This window comes from Hemiscyllium ocellatum, chromosome 46 (genome assembly GCF_020745735.1).
Source record: "Hemiscyllium ocellatum isolate sHemOce1 chromosome 46, sHemOce1.pat.X.cur, whole genome shotgun sequence".
Lineage (NCBI taxonomy): Eukaryota > Metazoa > Chordata > Chondrichthyes > Orectolobiformes > Hemiscylliidae > Hemiscyllium > Hemiscyllium ocellatum.
Genome location: NC_083446.1, coordinates 15913729 through 15938472, shown reverse-complemented (window position 1 = coordinate 15938472; position 24744 = coordinate 15913729). Strand labels below are relative to the sequence as shown.

Below are 24744 nucleotides of genomic sequence, written 5' to 3'. Positions count from 1 at the left end.
CTCCTCTTTTCCCAATCTATCACCATTCAGATATTAATCTGTCTGTTTTTGTGATCAGACTGGTTCACCTCCCATTTATCGCCATTATCATTCATCTACCTTAGTTTCATAATGTATTCTGGGATGTAGATTACCAGGTGCTGTGATTTGTTGGTTTTTAATGCCATTATTTTTGCCAATACTTTTTCCCTGCTGAGACTGATTTCCTTCTGTTGCTTCCTCTGATGTGATCCATAACATTTTAGGGATGTTATTTGAGTCATCCTTTGTGATGCTAGAACCAAAATATGTTGTTAATTGTTCTGCCATCTCTTTATTCCACATTGTAACTTCCCCTGTTTCTGACTGTATGGGACCTACATTTGTATTCACTAATCTTGCTTTCTCTTCACACACAGTTTGTATGTTCCCCACAGGCTCACACCCTTATCCCCCTTTGTCATGGTTTACTGAAATCTAAACTGCCCCCGGCCTTCTGCTCTGCTGCACTTTTCAGCCAATTTGTTCACCTCTTCCTTGGATTTAATACTATCCCTTTTGGCCATAACAGGGCCACCTTCCTGTTTTATTTTGAGTCAGACAGTATTGAACACAGTTGCAGTTTCTCCATGTACTCTTTAAACATTTATCATCCCTTGAACTTCTGTTCCCCAATTTATTGTGGCCTGCTCATACTTCATACCATCGTAGTCTCCTCTATTTAGATTTTGGCCCCTAGTAATAGACAATAGGTGCAGGAGTAGGCCATTCAGCCCTTCGAGCCTGCACCGCCATTTAATATGATCATGGCTGATCATTCCTAATCAGTATCCTCTTCCTGCCTTATCTCCATAACCCTTGATTCCACTATCCTTGAAAGCTGTATCCAACTCTTTCTTAAATGAATCTAGAGACTGGGCCTCCACTGCCCTCTAGGGCAGAGCATTCCACACAGCCACCACTCTCTGGGTGAAGAAGTTCCTCTTTATCTCTGTCCTAAATGGTCTACCCCATAATTTTAAGCTGTGTCCCCTGGTTCGGCACTCACCCATCAGCGGAAACATGTTTCCTGCTGCCAGAGTGTCCAATCCTTTCATAATCTTATATGTCTCAATCAGATCCCCTCTCAATCTTCTAAACTCAAGGGAATACAAGCCCAGTCACTTCAGTCTTTCAGTGTAAGGTAATCCCGCCATTCCAGGAATTGACCTCGTGAACCTACGCTGCACTCCCTCAATAGCCAGAATGTATTTCCTCAAATTTGGAGACCAGAACTGCACACACTACTCCAGGTGTGGTCTCACCAGGGCCCTGTACAGCTGCAGAAGCACCTCTTTGCTTCTATACTCAATTCTTCTTGTTATGAAGGCCAGCATGCTATTAGCCTTCTTCACTACCTGCTGTACCTGCATGCTTGCCTTCATTGACTGGTGTACAAGAACACCCAGATGTCTCTGTACTGTCCCTTTACCTAAATTAATTCCATTGAGGTAGTGATCTGCCTTCCTGTTCTTGCCACCAAAGTGGATAACCATACATTTATCCACATTAAACTGCATCTGCCCACTCACCTAACTTGTCCAGGTCACCCTGTAATCTCCTAACATCCTCATCACATTTCACCCTGCCACCCAGCTTTGTATCATCAGCAAATTTGGTAATGTTATTGCTGATACAATCTTCTATATCATTAACATATATTGTAAAAAGCTGTGGTCCCAGCATGGATCCCTGCGGTACTCCACTGGTCACTGCCTGCCATTCCGAAATGGAGCTGTTTATCACTACCCTTTGTTTCCTATCAGTCAACCAATTTTCAATCCAATCTAGTACTTTGCCCCCAATACCATGCACCCTAAGTTTACTCACTAACCTCCTGTGTGGGACTTTATCAAGAGCTTTCTGAAAATCCAGGTACACTACATCTACTGGATCTCCCTCATCCATCTTCAGAGTTACATCCTCAAAAAATTCAAGAAGATTAGTCAAGCATGATTTCCCCTTTCATAAATCCATGCCGACTTTGTCCTATCCTGTTACTACTATCCAGATGTGCCATAATTTCATCCTTTATAATAGACTCCAGCATCTTTCCCACCACTGAGATCAGACTAACTGGTCTATAATTTCCTGCTTTCTCTCTCCCACCTTTCTTAAAAAGTGGTATAACATTAGCCACCCTCCAATCCTCAGGAACCCACCCCGAATCTATCGAACTCTGGAAAATAATCACCAACGCATCCACGATTTCCCGAGCCAGCTCTTTCAGTACCCTGGGATGTAGACCATCAAGCCCCGGAGACTTATCAACCTTCAGACCTAACAGTCTCTCCAACACCAAATCCTGGCAAATATAGATTCCCTTAAGTTCAGGTCCTTCAGCCACTGTTACCTCAGGGAGATTGTTTGTGTCTTCCCCAGTGAACACAGATCTGAAGTACCCATTTAATTCTTCTTCCATTTCTTTGTTCCCCGTAATATTTGTTTCCCTGTTTCTGTCTTCAAGGGCCCAATTTTAGTCCTAACTTTTTTTTTGCCTTGCACATACTTTAAAAAGCTTTTACTATCCTCCTTTATTACTGGCCAGTTTACCTTTGTAGTTGAAAATGCGTTGCTGGTTAAAGCACAGCAGGTCAGGCAGCATCCAAGGAATAGGAAATTCGACGTTTCGGGCATAAGCCCTTCATCAAGAATGAGGAGAGGGTGCCAGGCAGGTTAAGATTAAAAGGTAGGGAGGAGGGACTTGGGGGAAGGGCGATGGAGATGTGATAGATGGAAGGAGGTCAAGGTGAGGGTGATAGGCCAGAGTGGGGTGGGGGCGGAGAGGTTAGGAAGAAGATTGCAGGTTAGGAGGGCGGTGCTGAGTTGAGGGAACCGACTGAGACAAGGTGGGGGGAGGGGAAATGAGGAAACTGGAGAAATCCGAGTTCATCCCTTGTGGTTGGAGGGTTCCCAGGCGGAAGGTGAGGCGTTCTTCCTCCAACCGTCGTGTTGTTATGTTTTGCCGATGGAGGAGTCCAAGGACCTGCATGTCCTCGGTGGAGTGGGAGGGAGAGTTAAAGTGTTGAGCCACGGGGTGGTTGGGTTGGTTGGTCCGGGCGTCCCTGAGGTGTTCTCTGAAGCGTTCCGCAAGTAAGCGGCCCGTCTCCCCAATGTAGAGGAGGCCACATCGGGTGCAGCGGATGCAATGGATGATGTGTGTGGAGGTACAGGTGAACTTGTGGCGGATATGGAAGGATCCCTTGGGGCCTTGGAGGGATGTGAGGGAGGAGGTGTGGGCGCAAGTTTTATATTTCCTGCGGTTGCAGGGGAAGGTGCCAGGAGTGGAGGTTGGGTTGGTGGGGGGTGTGGACCTGACGAGGGAGTCACGAAGGGAGTGGTCTTTGCGGAACGCTGATAGGGGAGGGGAGGACAAAACATAACAACACGACGGTTGGAGGAAGAACGCCTCATCTTCCGCCTGGGAACCCTCCAACCACAAGGGATGAACTCGGATTTCTCCAGTTTCCTCATTTCCCCTCCCCCCACCTTGTCTCAGTCGGTTCCCTCAACTCAGCACCGCCCTCCTAACCTGCAATCTTCTTCCTAACCTCTCCGCCCCCACCCCACTCCGGCCTATCACCCTCACCTTGACCTCCTTCCACCTATCACATCTCCATCGCCCCTCCCCCAAGTCCCTCCTCCCTACCTTTTATCTTAACCTGCCTGGCACCCTCTCCTCATTCCTGATGAAGGGCTTATGCCCGAAACGTCGAATTTCCTATTCCTTGGATGCTGCCTGACCTGCTGTGCTTTAACCAGCAATGCATTTTTAACTGTGATCTCCAGCATCTGCAGACCTCATTTTTTACCCGAAGAGTTTACCTTTGTACCTCATTTTTCCTCTGCGTAACCCTCTGTTGTTCTTTAAAAGCTTTTCAGTCCTCTGTTTTCCCACTTATCTTTGCTGTGTTATACTTTTTCTCATTTAACTTTATATGTTTCTTAACTTCCCTTGTCAGCCACGGCTGCCCATGCCTCCTCCTGGGATCTTTCTTCCTTTTAGGAATGAACTGATCCTGCAACTTCTGCATTATACACAGAAATATCTGCCATTGTTCTTCCACGGTCATCCCTGCTAAAGTATTGCACCATTGAACTTTGGCCAGCTCCTCCCTCATAGCTCCATAGTTCCCTTTATTCAACAGAAGTACTGTCACTTCCGACGGTACCCTCTCCCTCTCAAATTGCAGATTGAAGCTTAATGTATTATGGTCACTACTTCCCAATGGCTCCTTCACTTCGAGGTCTCTGACCAATTCTGGTTCGTTACACAATACTAGATCCAGAATTGCCTTCTCCCTGGTCGGCTGCAGCACCAGCTGGTCTAAGAATCTATCTCTGAGGCACTCCACAAAGTCTCTTTCTTGAGGTCCAATACCACCCTGATTCTCCCAGTCTACCTGCATGTTAAAATCCCCCATAACAACTGTAGTAACATCTTTGCGACAGGCCAATTTCAGCTCCTGATTCAACTTACATCCAACATCCAGACTACTGTTTGGGGGCCTATAGATGACTCCCAAGAGGGTCTTTTTACCCTTAGTATTTCGCAGCTCTATCCACACTGACTCTACATCCCCTGACTCTAGGTCCCCCCGCGCAAGGGACTGAATATCTCCCTTACCAACAAGGCCACCCCACCCCCTCTGCCCGTCAGTCTGTCCTTACGACAGCACGTGTAGCCTTGAATATTCATTTCCCAGGCCCTGTCCACTTGAAGCCACATCTCAGTTATCCCCACAATATCGTATCTGCCAATTTCCAAAAGACCCTCAAGCTCATCCATCTTATGTCTAATGCTTCTTGCGTTCATATACAGTATTTTTAATTTGTTACTGCTCTCATCCTTCCTATAAGCGCCATTTCACTCAACCTTACAGCATGATTCCTTTCCGAGTTTTCTGCCTCATTGATACAGTTGTCTTTCTTGACTTCTCTTGTTCTAACTTTCCCATCAATTTTCTTTTTAAACATCCAGTTTGTCCCCTCCCCCCCGCTACTTAGTTTAAATGTAGCGGTGTTGCAGTAGAAAACCTGCCTGCCAGAATGCTGGTCCCTAACCTATTAAGGTGCAAACCGTCTCTCTTGTAGAATTTATGCTTACCACAAAATATACCCCAGTGATTCAAGAACTTAAATCCTTGCTCCCTGCACCAGTTCCCCAACCACACGTTCAAGTCCATTATCTTCCTGTTTCTAGCCACACCAGCCCGAGGAACTGGAAGCAAACCGGAGATAACCACCTTCGACGTCCTGCTTTTCAGCCTTCTTCCTAGTTTTCTGAAGTCCTGCTGTAGTATGTTCCTCCTCTTCTTCCCGACATCATTTGTGCTGACATGTACCACCATCTCTGGCTCTTCACCCTCGTCCTTGAGGATTTCCTGCACTCTGTCCGCGATGTCTTTCACCCTGGCACCAGGAAGGCAACACACCATCCTTAAATCCCGTCTGCAGCCGCAAAAACCCCGGTCAGTTCCTCTCACAATGGAGTCCCCTATTACCACGGCTCTGTCTCCAAATCAACTCTGTTTTTCACTCTTCCACAAGGGGCCTCCCACAACAAGGTTGTCAATTATTGTCTTCTCATCACACAATTAAAGTTTTCATATTAAAGTTGCCATTGTTCCAGAAGACCACAAGACTGCTCTGTCACGAGGGAGAATGACGATTGGTGGTGCTTTAACCTGAGAGTCACTAACTTTTGGGTAAGGGACAAGGTTGACAACGTGTGACCTTCATAGTGACCTTAGCCGGTATATGAATTCAGCACGTACCCTTAGCGTCGCTCTACATCATAAATCAGCCACCCAGCCAACTGAGCTAATCCATTCCCAGTCATTACAGAATACACAGCCTGGGGTAGTCTGTGCTTCATTTGGTTCCTCAATGTACCAGTCTAGAAAACCCATCTCATCCTCCAGGAATGTCTCGTAGACCATATGACACCGGTGCAGAATTTAGGCTATTCGGCCCATCGAGTCTGCTGCACCATTCAATCATACCTGATAAGTTTTTCAACCTCATTCTCTTGTTTTCTCTCTGTTACCCTTGATCATCAAGTACCTATCTATCCCTATTTTGAATATACTCAATGACCTGACCTCCACAGCCTTCTGTGGCAATGAATTACATGGATTCACCACTCCGGCTGAAGACGTTTCTCCTTATCTCCATTCTGAAGAGTCTTCCTTTTACTTGAAGGTTATGCTTTCGGATCCTACCAATGTAAACATCTTTCCAACGTCCACTCTGTCCAGGCCATTCAGTATTCTGTAAGTTTCAATTAAATGACCTCTCTTCCTTCTAAACTCCATTGAATATAGACTCGGACTCTTCCAACATTCCTCAGATGTCAAGTCTTTTGTTCCTGGGATCATTTGCGTGAACCTCCTATGGACCCGCTGCAGGCCCAGCACATCCTTTCTGGGGTATGGAGACCAAAATTACTGACAGTACTCTAAATGTTGTCTGACCAGAGCTCTATAAAGTCTCAGAAGTACATACCTGCTTTTATATTCTAGTCCTTTCGAAATAAAAGCCAACATTGTATTTGCCTTCCTAACCAATGACTCAGCTGCAAGTATACCTTAAGGAAATTCTTGACGAGAACTCCCAAGTGCCTTTGCAGTTCAGATTTCTGCATTGTTTTCCCTATTTAGAAAACAGTCCATGCCTCTATTCTTGCTACCAAAGTTGCACTTTCCCATGTTGTGTTCCATCTGCAACTTCTTTGCCCTGTCTCCAAACCTGTCTAAGTCTTTCTGCAGCCTCCGTGCCTCCTTAATACTACCTGTCCTTCTACCTATTTTTGAATCATCTGCAAACTTAGCCAAAATGCCCTCAATTCCTTCATTTAGATCGTTAATGTGTAAAATGAAACGTTGTGGTCTTGATACTGATCCTTGTGGAGCACCCTACTGGTGCTATCCTAAGAAGGATCCTTTTATCTGCACTCTCTGCTTTCTGCTGAATAGCCAAGCTTCTATCCATGCTGGTACCTTGCCTCTAACACCATGGAGAAAGTGAGGACTGCAGATGCTGGAGATCAGAGCTTAAAATGTGTTGCTGGAAAAGTGCAGCAGGTCAGGCAGCATCCAAGGAGCAGGAGAATCGACATTTCGGGCATGAGCCCCATTCCTGAAGAAGGGCTCATGCCCGAAACGTCGATTCACCTGCTCCTTGGATGCTGCCTGACCTGCTGCGTATTTTCAGCTCTAACGTCATGGGCCCATATCTTACTCAGCAGCCTCCTGTGCAGCAGTCTCATTACAGCTGATACAGCCTCAGCAATACATCTCTGATCTTGTTTTCTAGGCTTCTTGAGATAAATGTTAAAATGGCATTTGTCTTCCTAACTGCCAGTTGAACCTACATGTTAACCTTCAGAATCCTGAACTAGGATTAGATTAGATTAGATTCTCTACTATTAGATTCCCTTTGGCCCAACAAGTCTACACCGATCCTCTGGAGAGTAACCCATCCAGATCTATCTCCCTCTGACTAATGCACTATACAAAATGGGCAATTTAGCATGGCCAATTCACCTGACCTTTATGCCTCAGATTTCTGAAGCCCTTCCCTATTTAGAAAATAGTCAAAATCTCTTTAGTTTCCAACAAAGTGCGTGACCACATACTTTCCCACATTGTATTCCATCTGACACTTCTTTGCACTGTTGCCTTTTGCAGCTTCCCACTTCCTCAATCCTGTATCCATGCCACTGCCTTGCCTCTAACACCAAGGATTCCTGTCTTATTTAGCAGCCTCCTGTGCAGTACATTGTCAAAGGCCTTCTGGAAATCCAAATAGATCACGTCCACTGGCTCTCATTTGTCTTACTTGCTCTTGTCTTACTTGTACTTTACCCTTGACAAAGCTGTGCTGACTTTGCTCTATTTTACCACGCAGTTTCAAGTGCTCTGTAATTTTATCCTTAATAATGGACTCTAAAATCTTCCTAATGACTGCCATCAGGCTACCTGGCCTGTGGTTTCCTAAGTCCTGCCTCCCTCCCTTACTCCAGTGATTCTGAAAGATCACTACCAATGCCTCCGCTGTCTCCTTTAGAGTTCTGGCATGTAGTCCATCTAGTCTGGGTGATCAATGGTTATGGAGATAAGGCAGGAACAGGATACTGAGTAAGGATGATCAGCCATGATCATAATGAATGGTGGTGCAGGCTCAAAGGGCAGAATGGCCTACTCTTGCACCTATTGTCTATTGTCCCCCACCCCACGGAAAAGACCTTGTCTATTTACACTCTCCAGGCCCCTTATGATTTTACAAACCTCTTTAAGGTTATCCCTCAGCCTCTGGCTCTACAGGGAAAACAGCTCCTCTCTTTAGTTCAAACATTCCAACTCTGGCAACATGCTTGTAAATCTGAGCAGGAGTGGAAACAGGACAGTTGAGTAAGTGAGTAATATATTTGGGCAGTTACTTTACCTGAAACACTACTTCGTTATCCTCTTGTAACCAAAAACACAGGGTTCTGAGTGCCAATTTTTTTATTAGTTTTTTTAAAAATATAGTCTGTTTGGGCATTCAGAACAGTGGGAATGGATGATAGGGCAGTTGAATGCTCCTCCAGTCGAATGTGGGAGGTAAGGGTCACCATGAGTGTCCCTGCTGATTTCATCTGCAAGGAGTGCACCCAACTGCAGCTCCTTGGAAACCGCATTGGGGAACTGGAGCTGGAGGAAGTTTGGATAATTGAGAGGAGTTACAGGGAGGTAGTCACACATCAATACAGGTAGATGGGTTACAGTCAAGGGTCGGAAAGGGAACAGGCAGACAGTACAGGAATCCCCTGTGGTCATTCCCCTCAATAACAAGAATACCGTTTTGGATATTGTTGAGGGTGGGGAGAAACGACTTTGCAGGGGTAAGCCATGGGTACAGGTATCTGGCACAGAATCTGTCCGTTTTGCTAAGAAGGGAAGGAGGAGAGGAGCAGAGAATTGGTCATTGGGGACAGGGGAACATAGTTGGGGGGGCAGATGGATTCTGTGGGAGCAAGAGAGATTCTTGATTGATGTGTTGCCTCCCAGGTGCCAGGGTCCATAATGTCTCAGATCATATTTTTGGGATCCTTGACGGAGAAGGGGAGCAGCTCCAAGTCATGGTCCACATAGGCACTAAAGATATAGGTAGGAAAAGGGATGGGGGATTTAAGGAAGAAATTCAGGGAGATAGGGTGGAAGCTTAGAGCTAGAACAAGCAGAGTTGTTATCTCTTGCTCATTATCCGTGCCACATGCTAGCAATGCGAGGAATAGGGAAAGAGAGGAGTTGAGCTATAGGGATGGTGCGGGGGGGGGGGATTCAGATACTTGAATAATTAGGGGTCATTCTGGGAGTAGGTGGGACCTCTATAAATGGGATGGTCTACACCTGAACCAGAGGAGTACCAATATCCTGAAGGGGAAATATGCCAATGCTCTTCAGGAGGGTTTAAACTAATTGAGCAGGGGGTTGGGAACCTGAATTGTAGCTCCAGTCTACAGGAGGTTGAGTGTAGTGAGGTCTTAAATATGGTTTCAAGGTTGCAAAAGTGTACCGGCAGGCAGGAACATGGTTTGAAGTGTGTCTACTTCAACGCTAGGAGCATCCGGAAAAAGGTGGGTGAACTTGCAACATGGGTTGGTATCTGGGACTTCAATGTTGTGGCCATTTGGGAGACATGCTTAGAGCAGGAACAGGAATGGTTGTTGCAGGTTCAGGGGTTTAAATGTTTCAGTAAGATCAGGGGAGGTGGTAAAAGTGGGGGAGGTGTGGCACAGTTAGTCAAGGACAATATTACCGTAGCAGAAGGGACGTTTCAGGACTTGTCCACTGAGGTAGTGTGGGCTGCAGTTGGAAACAGGAAAGGAGAGGTCATGCTGTTGGGAGTTTTCTATGGGCCTCCGAAAAGTTCCAGAGATGTAGAGGAAAAGGTTACAAAGATTATTCTGGAATGGAGCGAAAGTAACAGGGTAGGTATTATAGTGGACTTTTCCTGTCAATATTTATAAAATTAATGCTATAATTTAAGTACTTTAGATGGGTCAGTTTTTATCCAATGTGCGGAGGAGAGTTTCCTGACACAGTATGTAGACAGGCCAGCAAGAGGCAAAGCCGCATTGGATTTGGTACTAGGTGATGGACCAGGCCAGGTGTTAGGTTTGGAAGTAGGCAAGCACTTTGGTGATAGTGACCACAATTTGGTTACGTTTACTTGAGCTATAGAAAGGGATAGGTATATACCGCAGGGCAAGAGTTAATGCTGGGGGCAATTATGAGATGTTTAGGCAAGATTTAGGATACATAAGATGGGGAAATAAACTGCAGGGGATGGGCACAACTGATATGTGGGGATTGTTCAAGGAATAGCTACTGTGTGTCCTTGATAAATATGTACCTGTCAGGCAGGGAAGAAGTGGTTGAGCAAGGGAGCCGTGATTTACTAAAGAAGTTTGTCTTTTGTCAAGAGGAAGAAGGAGGCCTCTGTAATGGTGAGGCTTGAAGGCTTAGTTAGGGTGTGTGAGATTTACAGGTTAACCAGGACAGACCGAAAGAGAGAGCTAAGAAGAGCCAGGAGGGGCATAGGAAGTCTTTGGCATGTAGGATGATCAAGGAAAACCCTAAAACTTTTTCTCGAGATGTAAAGAATAAAAGAATAACTCGAATAAGATTAGGGCCAGTCAAGGAAGTTGTGCTTAGAGTCTGAAGAAATAGGAGAGGCACTAAATTAATATTTTTCATCAGTATTCACACAGGAAAAAGACCATGTTGTCGAGGAGAATACTGAGATACAGACTATTAGACTAGATGGGATTAAGGTTCATAAGGAGGAGGTATTAGCAATTCTGGAAAGTGTGAAAATAGGTGAGTCTTCTGGGCCAGATGGGATTTATCCTCTGATTCTCTGGGAAGCTAGGGAGGAGAGTGCAGAGACTTTGGTTTTATGTTGTCATTGTCTACTGGAATAGTGCCAGAAGACTAGAGTGTAGCAAATGTCCCTTTGTTCAAGAAGGGGAGTAGAGACAACCCTGGTAATTCTAGATCAGTTAGCCTTACGTCTGTTGTGGATAAATTGTTGGAAAGGATTATAAGAGATAGGATTTATAATAATCTGGAAAGGAATAATTTGATTAGAGATAGTCAACACGGTTTTGTGAAGGGGAGGTCATGCCTCACAAACTGTATTGAGATCTTTGAGAGGGTGACTAAACAGGTGGATGTGGGTAAAGCAGTTGATGTGGTGTATGTGGATTTCAGTGAAGTGTTTGATAAAATTCCCCATGGTAGGCCATTGCACAAAATACAGAGGTATGGGATTGAAGGTGATTAGACAATAGACAATAGGTGCAGGAGTAGCCCATTCAGCCCTTCGAGCCTGCACCGCCATTCAATATGGTCATGGCTGATCATTCCTGATTAGTATCCTCTTCCTGCCTTATCTCCATAACCCTTGATTCCACTATCTTTGAGAAGTCTATCCAACTCTTTCTTAAATGAATCCAGAGACTGGGCCTCCATTGCCCTCTGGGGCAGAGCATTCCACACAGCCACCACTCTCTGCGTGAAGAAGTTTCTCCTCATCTCTGTTCTAAATGGTCTCCCCCATATTTTTAAGCTGTGTCCTCTGGTCGTGGCTTGAATCAGAAATTGATGAGCTGAAAGAAGACAGAGGGTGGTGGTTGATTGGAAATATTTATCCTGGAGTTCATTTACTAGTGGTGTACCACAAGGATTTGTTTTGGCGCCACTGCTGTTTGTCATTTTTATAAATGACCTTGTTGAGGGCGTAAAAGGATTTGTACTTAAGTTTGAGGACAACAGTAAGGTTGGTAGAGTTGTGGATAATGACAAAGGATGTTGTAGGTTACAGAGGGACATAGATAAGCTGCAGAGCTGAGCTGAGAGGTGGCAAACGGAGGTTAATGCGGAAAAGTGTAAGGTGATTCACATTGGAAGGAGTAACAGGAATACAGAGTACTGGGCTAATGGTAAGAGTCTTGATAGTGTGGATGAACAGAGAGAGATCTTGGTGTCCATGTGCATAGATCCCTGAACGCTATCGCCCAGGTTGATAGTATTGTTAAGAAGGCATACGGTGTGTTAAGTTTTATTGGTAGACGGATTGAGTTTTGGAGCCACGAGGTCATGGTGCAGCTGTACAAAACTCAAGTGCGGTTGCATTTGGAGTATTGTATACAGTTCTGATCTCGCATTATAGGAAAGATGTGGAAGCATTGGAAAGGGTTCAGAGGAGATTTACTAGGATGTTGCCTGGTACGGAGGGATGATCTTATGAGGAAAGGCTGAGAAACTTGAGGCTGTTTTCATCAGAAAGAAGGAGGTTAATAGAGGCATACAAGATGATTGGAGGATTAGATAGGGTGGACAGTGAGAGCCTTTTTCCTCAGATACTGATGGCTAGCACGAGGGGACATAGCTTTAAATTGAGGGGTGATAGATAACAGGACAGATGTCAGAGGTAATTTCTTTACTCAGAGTAGTAGGGGCGTGGAATGCCCTGTCTGTAACAGTAGTAGACTAGCCAACTTTAAGGGCATTTAAATGGTCATTGGATAAACATATGGATGAAAATAGAATAGTGCAGAATAGATGGGCTACAGATTGGTTTCACAGGTTGGCACAGCATCAAGGGTTGAAGGCCCTGTACTGCATTGTAATTTTATGTGTTCACAACAAGACCCAGATTAAATGAGAGAAGATTTATATGCATCCAGTACTGAATACCAGGACATTATGTGAATTGGAGGGAGCTTCAAGGTGATGACGGTCACAACTGCATGGAGTTGGAAGTGCCTGGTTTTGGAGATTTTGCTAAAGCTGTTGGTCAATAAAACCTGTCTCATTCACCACCTCCTCCCTCCAACATCCCTCCTCTGCTCTCTCCCCCCACCCCCCTCACCCCCACCAACACCACCATCACATGGAGCCCAAAGTCTGTATGACCAGATCGAGTGGTAGGTTCCCTCCCTGAAGGACAATAGTAAATCAGTTGAACTTTTATGACAATCTGTAGCTTTTATGGTCACCTTTTTTGAATGCCTAGGCCCACTCACTACCAGAGTAATCCAGCTCAGTTTCACAACGTACTTTGTTATGGGAAATTGTTTGAGTCTGTTATTAAAATTGGAATAACAATGCATTAGGAAATATATCATAAAATCAAGCAGAGTCAGCACGGTATTGTGAAGGGGAAATTGGAGCTGACAAGTTTGTTAAAATACTTTGAGTAGGTAATGAACAAGATAGATAAGGGGAAACCAGTGGATGCAATATATTTCCAGAAGGCATTGTATGTGAGACTATGTCATACGATAAGAACCCATGAATCCACACTGTTGGAAGTTGTTGGTGAGGGAAGTAGTGAGGATGACACAATGAGCTGATAGTGATAGAGACAGCTTAAGTGAGTGGACAAAAACTCAGAAGGTGAAATATAATGTGGGAAAAAATTCAGTTTTATTCATTTTTGTGCATTTTCTCAGGAAGGTTATATTATTTAACGAGGGAAAAGGACTGCAGAAAGCTGCAGCACAGATAGAATTGTGGATTCTCATACTTGAAAGACAAAACGTTAGCATCCAAGTTCAGCAGCTAATCAGAAAGGCAAATGGTCTGTTGGCCTTTAAATACAGGAAATAGGGATGTCTTGCTTAAGACTATGCATGATATTAATCAGATCACACCTGGAATCCTGTCAACAGTTTTAGTCCCCTTATTTTAGGAAAGACAGTCCAGAAAATGTTCACGAATGATCCTGTACATGGGAGAATTTTCTCAGTGGATGAAAGGAATCCTTATTGAAAGATGTGATTCTGAGGGGCTTGACTGGATAGATTCAGAGAGATTGCTTCTCCTTGTTTGAGAGTCTAGGACGAGAGGACATAATCTCAGAATAAGAAGTCACTTATTTAACACCAAGATGTGGAGGAATTCTTTCTTTAGGAGGGCACTGAATCTGTATAATTCTTTACTACAACAGAGGACTGTAGAGGTCGGGTTGTTCACTGTATCCAAGGCTGAGATAAACCGATTTTTAATCAGATGGGGCACCAAAGGTTAGGAGATAAGACGGGAACGTGGAGCTGAGAATTATTAGACCAACCCTGATCTCATTAGCAGGAACAGATTTATGGGTTGAATTGCCTACTTTTGCTCTTGTGTTTTATGATCTTATATTTTTGTTTTTCTTTTCTCTCTCCCCCCTTTTTCATTTACAACCAGTTTCACAGGGTATTTGAAGAGGAGAATTTGTAGTGGGGAGACTTAAAATCAAACATCACCAGAGTCTGACAGTTGATTGCAGCCTTAATATCATTTGATCTTGAACATGGAAGGGAAAAGCACCATTCACAGTGGGGAGAAACTGTCCATGTGTTGTATGTGTGGACAGGACTTCAGGTCATTTGCCTTGTCGGAACATAAATACAGTGACAATGGGGAAAGGCAATCCGTCTGTTCCCAGTGTGGGAAAGGATTCCCACCATCATCCACCCTGCTGAAACACCAGCAAGTTCACACCGAGGAGAGATTGTTTAAATGTTCAGAATGTGGAAAGTGCTATAAAAGTTCTGGCGCGCTGAAGTTGCATCAACGTGTTCACACTGGTGAGAGACCCTTCAGTTGTTCTCGCTGTGGGTCTAGATTCAAGCAATCATCTGATCTCATCGAACACCAGCGGATCCACACTGGGGAGAGACCGTTCAGCTGCTCAGCATGTGGAAAGACATTCGCTCGAAAATCTACCCTCCTGAAACACCAGCAAGTTCACACAGAGGAGAGACCTTTTAAATGCCCAGACTGTGGGACGTGCTATAAAAGATCTGGGGACCTGATGTTGCATCAACGTGTTCACACTGATGAGAGACCATTCAGGTGCTCTCACTGTGGGACTGGGTTCAGGCGATCATTCCAACTCACTGTACACCAGCGATCTCACACTGGGGAGAGGCCATACACCTGCACTGAGTGTGGGAAGGGATTTGCTCAGAAATCCAACCTGCTGAAACACCAACAACTTCACACAGAGGAGAGACCTTTTGAATGCCCAGACTGTGAGAAATGTTTTAAACGATCTGGGGACCTGATGTCACATCAACGTGTTCATAGTGTCGAGAGACCGTTCAGATGCTCTCACTGTGGGAGTGGATTCAAGTGGTCAACCCAACTCACTGCACATCAGCGATCTCACACTGGGGAGAGACCATACACCTGCACTGAGTGTGGGAAGGGATTCACTGTGAAGTCCAGCCTGCTGAAACACCAGCGGTCTCATGAGTGATGACAGTGGCTGGTTTTTACTGTGAATATATCCCTGTTTCGTAGTGTCCTTCCCTTTATGCCAAAGGGTCTGTATGACATTGAAATGTCACTTTGTGTTAAACATACTGTATCAAGTCTTTTTAATATCTCTAATGTATGTTAGTGCTCTTTCACATTATCTATTTCTGACTGCAGGAATTGGATTTTGCTGTTAATCTTATCCAGGACAGAACCATGTTTCCTGGGACCATCTTCTGTTGGTCTGTATAAATTCCAACTTAATTATAGGTATTAATAAAGAGATGAAAATACAGTTACGTCAAGTTTGTGGTAAACTCACAGCCTGTTGAGGCTATCTAATGTGGGAGAAAGTGAGGACTGCAGATGCTGGAGATCAGAGCTGAAAATGTATTGCTGGAAAAGCGCAGCAGGTCAGGCAGCATTCAAGGAGCAGGAGAATCAACGTTTCGGACATGAACCCTTCTTCAGGCTATCTAATGTCTTCACTTTCTTTTGTAGTGTTTGCCTATTGTACCTCCTTCATCTTCTATGGAGCTTCTTTGTCATTCAGTTTGAGACAATCCAATCACCTGCCTCTTCCATGTCTCTCCTTTCTCTGAAACTGTCTCTAAAGTTCCACTTTGTCTGAGCCCTGGACATGCATTTTTCTCCAATTCCTTTCCTACATCCAGAGCTCCTTGCATCCATGAGACCCATATCATAGTCCCAAAACACACTTTCCACTCAATCACCGAATATCCAACCTGCCACTTATTTTTGAGAGTGGCTCTTGTAAAGCTATTTTCTTTTTAGGGTGGTTTTAATAGATCTTAATGTCTAATCCCCATGGGGAAAGGGACAGACCAAGCAGCTCGAAGTTGGGCTATTTTGTTCCCACATTCATGCCCTCTGAGACGGTGTATTTGGCCAGTAGCCCAGGCAGCAACAGATAGAAGGCAGCAGAATCTCCCAGGAGGACAGGGTATGCCAGCCAGTGCAGTGGACCAGGTGGGTGGCCTCGGTGGCCAGGCCCTTGAAGATGTCACGCTCAAACGGATTGATTATACTCATGGCCTTGTCGGGATGCCTGTTGGCTGATGTTGTTAATAGTTCTTGCTTTCATGTGTTGCAGTTCCTCTCACCTGAAATCCTCCTTTTGAAATCAGACCTTGGCCTCATCTCCAAACTCCCTTTCCTCCCCAAAGATCTGGAACTTGGTGTCCCCAAGGATCTATCCCTGGCTCTTCCTGTTTTTAGTGACATCATCCAAAGCCATTATGTTAGTTTCACACATCCACTGACAACACCCCAGCCCCACTTCTCTATTCCTCTACTGTTGCTAATTTATCAGACTCTGTCTTCCATATTCTTGGATAAAAATTTAAAAACATTGAAAATTACCACTTAACTCTTGTGTCTGTCCTGCTGCAGGAGACCTGAGGGTGAATCACATTGTTCATAATCTGGGTCTTGTGTTCCACTACACTGAGCTCCTGACCATATTTACACATCATCCCAAACATTGAACTGTTCAAGCTCCAGGAGAGTGCTCTGTTCTTAATTCCCATCGACTTCAACAGCTCCTTCATGTCTTAGCCAGTCAATGATACATTGATGTGAAGGGTAGTTGGTCTCACTGCATGTCTCCTATTTAGCATTTTGTCCATTTTACACTAATGCTGTAATGAGATTAAGAGCTGAGTTGCCCTGGTGGAACGCACAGCATCAGTGAGGTGGTTATTGCTGAGTGAATAGTGCCTGATAAGACTGTTACTGCTCCTTCCGTCACTTTGTTAATGGAGATGTCTGACAAGTGGGAGGCTGTCAAGAATGTGATGATGAGCGTTCAGAGGCATTATGTTCCTGTTAGAGTGAAGGGTAAGGCTGGTAGGATTATGAAACAATGGATAAAGATATTGAGGTTCAAGTCAGGAATAAAAATAATCTTATTTTAGATATAGACAACTTGGTTCAATTGAATCTTTTAATCATTATAAAGTGTGTAGGGGTATTCTTAAGAAAGAGATCAGGAAGGCAAAGAGAGGATATGAGATAGCATTGGCAGATAAGGTTAAGGATAATCCAAAAACATTCTACAAATATATTGAGTAAAATGGTGACAGAGAGAGGGTGGGGCCCCTTAAAGAGTAAAGAGGTCGTCTTTGTGTTGAACCCCAGGAGATGGGAGAGATAGTAAATGACTATTTGATGTCAGTTTTTATTGTGCAAAAATAAATGGAGAACGCAGATAGATATATTTTGATGCTTTTTAACATAGTTCACATTACAGAATAAAAAGTTGAGGAGATCTTAGAGAATATAAAGGTAGATAAATATCTGGGACCTGATCAAATATATCCCAGAATGTGTCATTAAGGGAAGAAACTGCAAAAACCCTTACAGAAAAATTTGGGGTGGTCCAATAGTTTGCGATTTCACATAAACCTGTTGGACTATAACCAGGTGTCACATAACTTTTGAATCTATAAAAAAACACAAAGAACAATACAGTATAGGAACAACTCCTACAGCCCTCGAAGCCTGCACCAACACATTTTACCCTTCCATACAAAAACAGTCTTCACTTACAGAATTCGTATCCCTCTATTCCCTTCCTTTTTATGTATTTGTCCAGGTGCTTCTTGAATGCTGCTATAACTATGGGTGAGATGCCTGAGGGTGGCTAATGTTATACTTCAGTTCAAGAAAGGTTATAACAAGAAACTGGGGAGTATAGACTTGAGTCTGACTTCAGTTGTGAATAAATTATTAGAGGTGAATTTATCGTCATTTAGAAAGGCAAAAATTGCTCAGAGATTGTCAGCATGGTTTTATGAGAGGAAAATTGTCTCAATTTTTTGAGGAAGTTACCAAAAAGATTGAGGGCAGAGCAATGGCATAGTGGTTCGTCTGGACAGATTGTCTGTGAAGAGTTTGCACCTTCTTCTTATGCCTGCATGGGTTTCCTCCCACAGTCAATAGATGTGCAGGTAAGCTGGATTGGCTATGTTAAATTGCCCGGAGTTTCCAGAGAGTGCGTGATCTGATGGATTAGCCATAGAAATGCAGAGTTGGAGGGTAGGTGTGATATTCTTTGGAGGGTCAGTGTGGACTCAATGGGCCAAATGGCCTGTTTTCACACTGTTGGAATTCTGCGATTCTGCATAAGGTATAGTTAGTAAGTTTGCAGATGACATCAAAATCTGTGGCATAGTAGACAGCAAAGAAGGTTTTCTAAGATTAGATTAGATTACTTACTGTGTGGAAACAGGCCCTTCGGCCCAATAAGTCCACACCGACCCACCGAAGCGCAACCCACCCATACCACTACATTTACCCCTTCACCTAACACTAGGGTCAATTTAGCGTGGTCAATTTCGCGTGGCCAATTCACCTGACCCGCACATCTTTGGACTGTGGGAGGAAACCGGAGCACCCGGAGGAAACCCACGCAGACACGGGGAGAAGGTGCAAACTCCACACAGTCGGGAATTGAACCCAGGTCTCAGGTGCTGTGAGGCAGCAGTGCTAATCATTGTGCCACCGTGGATCTTTACCAAATGGGTCAATGCACTGAAAAATGGCAGATGGAATCCAATCTGATAATTGTAAGGTATTGCATTTTGGTAAAACAAACAAGGATAGGACTTATACAATTAATGGTTGGGTCTTGGATTGTGTAAAACAGAGGGACCGAGTGGTTCAAGTCCATAATTTTTGCAATTTGTGTCACGTGTACACAGGGTGGTTAAAAGTGTGTTGAGCACACTTGCCTTCATTGCTTTGAGTACAGGAGTTGGGAAGTGATATTGAGATTGTACATGATAAAGAATTTATAAATATAACGGTTATAAAACATATCTAAATATATTGAAGAACCCTAGATTATTATTAAGTCTTTAATCTGTAAGAGTGGAGATGCAGGTTTCAATTGATAATATGTAAATCCCAGATTGTATTTCAAGTCGTTGTCCCAAGATAACCTATCAGTAAAAAATGACAGAGTCATGGAGATGTACAGCATAGAAACAGACCCTTCGGTCCAACCCAGGCCGACCAGATATCCCAACCCAATCTAGTCCCACCTGCCAACACCCAGCCCATATCCCTCCAAACCCTTCCTGTACATATACCCATTCAAATGCCTTTTATATGTTGCAATTGTACCAGCCTCCTCCACTTCCTCTGTTAGCTCATTCCATACATGTATCACCCTATGTGTGAAAAGGTTGCCCCTTAGGTTTCTTTTATATCTTTCCCCTCTCACCCTAAACCTATGCCCTTTAATTCTGGACTCCCCGACCCCAGGGAAAAGACATCGTGTATTTATCCTATCCATGCTCCTCATAATTTTGTAATCCTCCATAAGGTCACCCCTCAGCCTCTGACGCTCCAGAGAAAACAGTCCCAGCTTGTTCAGCCTCTCTTTACAGCTCACATCCTCCAACCCTGGCAACATTCTTGTAAATCTTTTCTGAACCCTTTCAAGTTTCACAACGTCTTTCCGATAGGAAGGAGACCAGAATTGTACGCAATATTCAAACAGTGACCTAAACAATGTCCTGTACAGCCGCAACATGACCTCTCCACTCCTGTACTCAATATTCTGACCACTAAAAGAAAGCATACCAAACGCCTTCACTATCCTATCTACCTGCGACTCCACTTTCAAGGAGCTATGAACCTGCACTCCAAGGTGTCTTTGTTCAGCAACACTCCCTAGGCCCTTACCATTAAGTGTTTAAGTCCTGCTAAGATTTGCTTTCCCAAAATGCAGCACCTCGCATTTATCTGAATTAAACTCCATCTGCCACTTCTCAGCCCATTGGCCTATCTGGTCAAGATCATGTTTGTAATCTGAGGTAGCCCTCTTCACTGTCCACTATACCTCCAATTTTGGTGTCATCTGCAAACTTACTAACTGTACCTCTTATGCTCGCATCCAAATCATTTATGAAAATGACAAAAAGTAGAGGACGCAGCACTGACCTTTGTGGCACTCCAGCCTCCACAGGCCTCCAGTCTGAAAAACAACACTCCACCACCACCCTCTGTCTTTGAGCCAGTTCTGTATCCAAATGGCTAGTTCTCCCTGTATTCCATGACCTCTAACCTTGCTAATCAGTCTCCCATGGGGAACCTTGTTGAATGCCTTACTGAAGTCCATATAAAATATAGCATGCAGTTCTGGTCTCCTTCCTATCGGAAGGATGTTGTGAAACTTGAAAGGGTTCAGAAAAGATTTACCAGGATGCTGCCAGGGTTGAAGGATTTGAGCTATAGGGAGAGGCTGAACAGGCTGGAGCTGTTTTCCCTGGAGCATCAGAGGCTAAGGGGTGACGTTATAGAGTGTGAGAAACTAAGCTCACACACTTCAATAATTTCAGTCCGAGACAAAATCTGAATCAGTAGTGTCCTTTATTTTACTCTTGCAAGAGGGTGTGATGTCCACTGTCTGTCTACAAGGCAAGGGACTCACACACCGAATTCAACGAATACTCGATATTTATATAATTTAGTTTCTATTTTTTTTATTTCATTGCTCCTCCCCTGTTTAAATCCTCCACTTCTCTAAGACCGGTACCCATTACTCCTGATTATCCGTTGCCCTATCCGGCCTTGTCTGTGACAAAATGCTTATTTCTGGCCTCACAAGGCCGTTTGACCTCATCCTGCTGTGGATCATTGATAGGCATATCCTTTCCTTACCAATATCTACTCCCTCCATCTGTGCCTCCCCTCTCAGCATCTTATCGTTAAGACCCTTTTAATTGGGGTTTGTTCCTATGTTTCTGTAAAAGTGGGAAACAGATGTTTACACCTACTGTTTGTACAGGCGTATCTAGCTTAACTGCCTCCCCTCACAGCACCTTATCTAGTCGCCTGTATTTCTACCATTGTTTTGCAGTCCCGTTTCTTTCTTGCATACAATTTTAGCTAATACAAAAAAACGATTATGCATTTCCTCCACATAGTTTCCATTCTTGTTGACTCAGCTCTTGGCTGAAACAATTACAATCTGGTGTGAGTTCATTTACTTTGTATAAGTAATTATAATTGCAGAAGTAACACTACTTTACCTATATCCCACATAAAGGTTTACAAAATTATGAGGGGTATGAAGTGGGTAAATAGGCAAAGTCTTTTCCCTGGGGTTGGGGAGTCCAAAACTAGAGGGCATAGGTTTAGGAGGAGAGGAGAAAGATATAAAAGAAACTGAAGGGGCAATTTTTTCACACAGAAGGTGGTACGTGTATGGAATGTGCTGCCAGAGGAAGTGGTGGAGGCTGGTACAATTGCAACATTTAAGAGGCATTTGGATAGGTATATGAATAGGAAGGGTTCGGAGGGATATGGGCCGAGTGCTGGCAGGTGGGACTATATTGGGTTGGGATATCTGGTCGGGCATGGATGGGTTGGACTGAAGGGTCTGTTTCCTTGCTGTACGTCTCTATTACTCTATCTACCGCTCTGCCCTCATCAATCCTCTTTGTTACTTCTTCAAAAAAACTTAATCAAGTTTGTGAGACATGATTTCCCACGCACAAAGCCATGTTGCCTATCCTTAATCAGTCCTTGCCTTTGCAAATATGTGTACATCCTGTCCCTCCGGATTCCCTCCAACAACTTGCCAACCACTGACAGCAGGCTCACTGGTCTCTCAGGTCAGACAATGCACTTTAGGATTGAGGCCTTGTTTCTAGTCTGTTTGTGTCTTACCCTGGTGTCTGACTGGTTTTCTTCATTAATTGAAGTGACTCAGGAACCAAAATAGAGAGTGAGACTATTCCAGGTTTAAATTAGGTTTAGCTGGAGAAAAGGAACAAGCAGTCTATGAGAAGATAAACAACCTTCGAAGCCTTTTTTCTTAAAAACATTGTTGGAACAGTAGATGCAACCTGAGTTGGTGTTCAGACTCTCACTGATCTAGGAATTTTAGTTAGCTGTCGGCAGTTGTTGCTATTGGGGTCTTGAAAAAGTGGAAGCTATTTATCCCTGTTGCATTACAGCAGAACGACATGTAATTGAGTGTTTTGTTAATGCAATTTCACTAACGAGATGTACGATCTGGGGACACTGTTTCTAAAGTGCAAACATTTAAAGCATGTATTGGTTATAAAATGATCCTGGCCCCATTAGTTTAAATGGTGTTGCTGTGAGGCAATTTTCTTATAACACGAGCTTGCATGAGAATAGAAGTACTGTGTTATAGCAGAACAGGCTGTAAACCAAAAGCTGTGTCCTCTGTCCCTCGGATGCTAGATTGCATGTGAGAACAAAATCTCTTTTCTGAATTTGCCTTTTGCTGCGGGTGTGATTATGGAATGTTACTATATTGGAACAATTAATTAATAATATATATTGTACCTTTTAGTCTCAAGTTTTACAATAGAGTTGTTAATCCATTTCTTCTTTTTCATTTTATTCAAATGCTGTAACTTAAATACTCTTAGCATAGAGTAGTTTGACCAGTCAAATTGCATCTGGAATACAACACCTGACACTTTTCTTGTTTTTAAAGATAAATGAGGGTCCAGTCTACCTTCCCTATTATGAGGGGATCTGGTCTGATCCATAACCATCACTAGGTGTTAATGGGACTGAAATGAACGAGTAAAGTCAGCAAGTTTACTTATAATTAATTTCTAAGAAATCAATATCTGAATCGATCCATTCTATAAATAAAGTGATTACACAGATCTAATGTACAAAATCTGTTTATTAAACAGATCAATATACCATGGGACAATGTGTATCTCTGTAAGGATGTGTTTGTGAGTATCTGCACAGCTTTGTCCAAGTGCATTTTTTCTATCTTGTGCATGTGTCTTGATGTGACCAAATCTGCAACAGGGAGATGTTTGAATGTGTCTGTGTATATGAATCTGGTTTTGTGCCTGTGCATCGATATGTGTGCACACCCAGCTCTGCCTGCAATGGGACATGCTTTAATTCATCATATTTTAATTAATCAATTCAAAGTCAGAGTGTCTGTCTCTCTTCCTCTCTCTCTCTGGCCATTTGCAGTTTAAAATGATCGTGTCACCCTCTGCTGGCTTCCCCTGTCACATCACATGCACCACATTTCACTGTTCCACTGCATCTGCTTTTTGGCCCTCCACGTGGATGGATCAATCCTGACATATTGATCAATCAATCATGTCTCCAGGGCATTGGTTAAGCACTATTATAATCCATCACATAGTCCACCACTGAGACAGGGAGCAAGATAGTTAAAGGAAGATTGAATTTGGTTTTCCAAATTCCGATCCTTCATTTGCAGGGATACCATCAGGTTAGGATTGGCAGACAGGAAACCAATCCAATCATGTCAAAATCAAACAGCCACTTGTCACAACCTTCATTGTATTGGCATTTAAATGAGAAAGGACAACTGCTTGTCAATGGGAAGAGATCTCAGATGAACCTCAATGGAAAGTATTGAGAAACACTCAATCAACTGAACGTTCCAGTCCATTGACAATGGAAAAAGTTTGGACTGGATTAGACAGCCTGAAATATAGCATTCCAGCATAGAGAAACAGTCCACTGTGTTGGATTGATTGCATAAGTGACAGCATCAATGGGTGTAAATGATGATGGCAACGCCACCAACTGGGGATTATTCCCACCCCACCCCAGAGAACTGGGTGATCAAGACTTGTTACAGTGCACTTAACACAAAGTGGATTTGTTTCACTGCCATCCAGAATGGTACTTCCTTTAATTTTGGCAATACTTTCAGCAGAAACAGACCAATGGACATGTTTCAATCATCAACTGAAGAATTAAAAAAACACGCACAATCTGTTTTAAACCACTCCAGAGCAGGTGGGACTTAAGAAGCAGCGAGCAAAACATATGGAAGCTTGAACTTCAAAATGGAGATATCAGGGAGAAAAGCAAGGAAAATTTGCTGGCCTCTTTTTATAAAAAAAAATCTCTTTCGCTCACAACTACAAGCCCGGTCTGATACCATGCTTCAAAGTGTACAAGTTTACAGGTACAGGAATAAAATATTGGTTCCATATTGTGATGGCCTCAGTCAGAAGTCACATGACACCAGGTTATTGTCCAATAGGTTTATTTGAAACCACAGTGCTCCTTTGTCATGTGAAGTGATAAAGCTTGGGATTTCAAATAAACCTGTTAAGACTATAACCTGATGTTGTGCAACTTCTGCCTTTGTCCAGACCAGTCCAACACCAGCACCTCCACATCATGATGATCCAAAGATTAGGGAGGTGCAGTTAAAAGGTTTTGGGAAAGACATGCAGAGGTGAGGTGAGGAAAAGTTTAATTAAAGAACAGCAACAACAACAACAGAGACCTGCCCTGCAGTCATTTGTGAACGTTAGTGTCTCAGCAGGTGGGATGACAAAGTAAATCCTTTCCTACAGGTCATAACTTCTCACTAGTATGTATTCGCTGGTGTCTCAGA

General features: G+C 43.6%; 1 protein-coding gene across 6 annotated transcripts in view; it reads left to right on the top strand.

The window, feature by feature from the left end:
• The window catches only part of LOC132836331 (zinc finger protein 239-like), a 38224-nt gene extending 18906 nt beyond the window's left edge, over positions 1–19318 (top strand). For 3 of the 6 annotated variants that reach the window (XM_060855774.1, XM_060855771.1, XM_060855775.1), the window contains 2 exons: positions 6345–6449; positions 14265–19318. In XM_060855774.1, the coding sequence (XP_060711757.1) occupies positions 14371–15321 (951 nt within the window). In that variant the 5' untranslated portion in view covers positions 6345–6449; positions 14265–14370 and the 3' untranslated portion in view covers positions 15322–19318. The remainder of the gene's footprint in view (positions 1–6344; positions 6450–14264) is intronic. The other 3 variants (XM_060855772.1, XM_060855770.1, XM_060855773.1) reach the window with 1 other exon arrangement.
• Positions 19319–24744: the final 5426 nt, after the last annotated feature.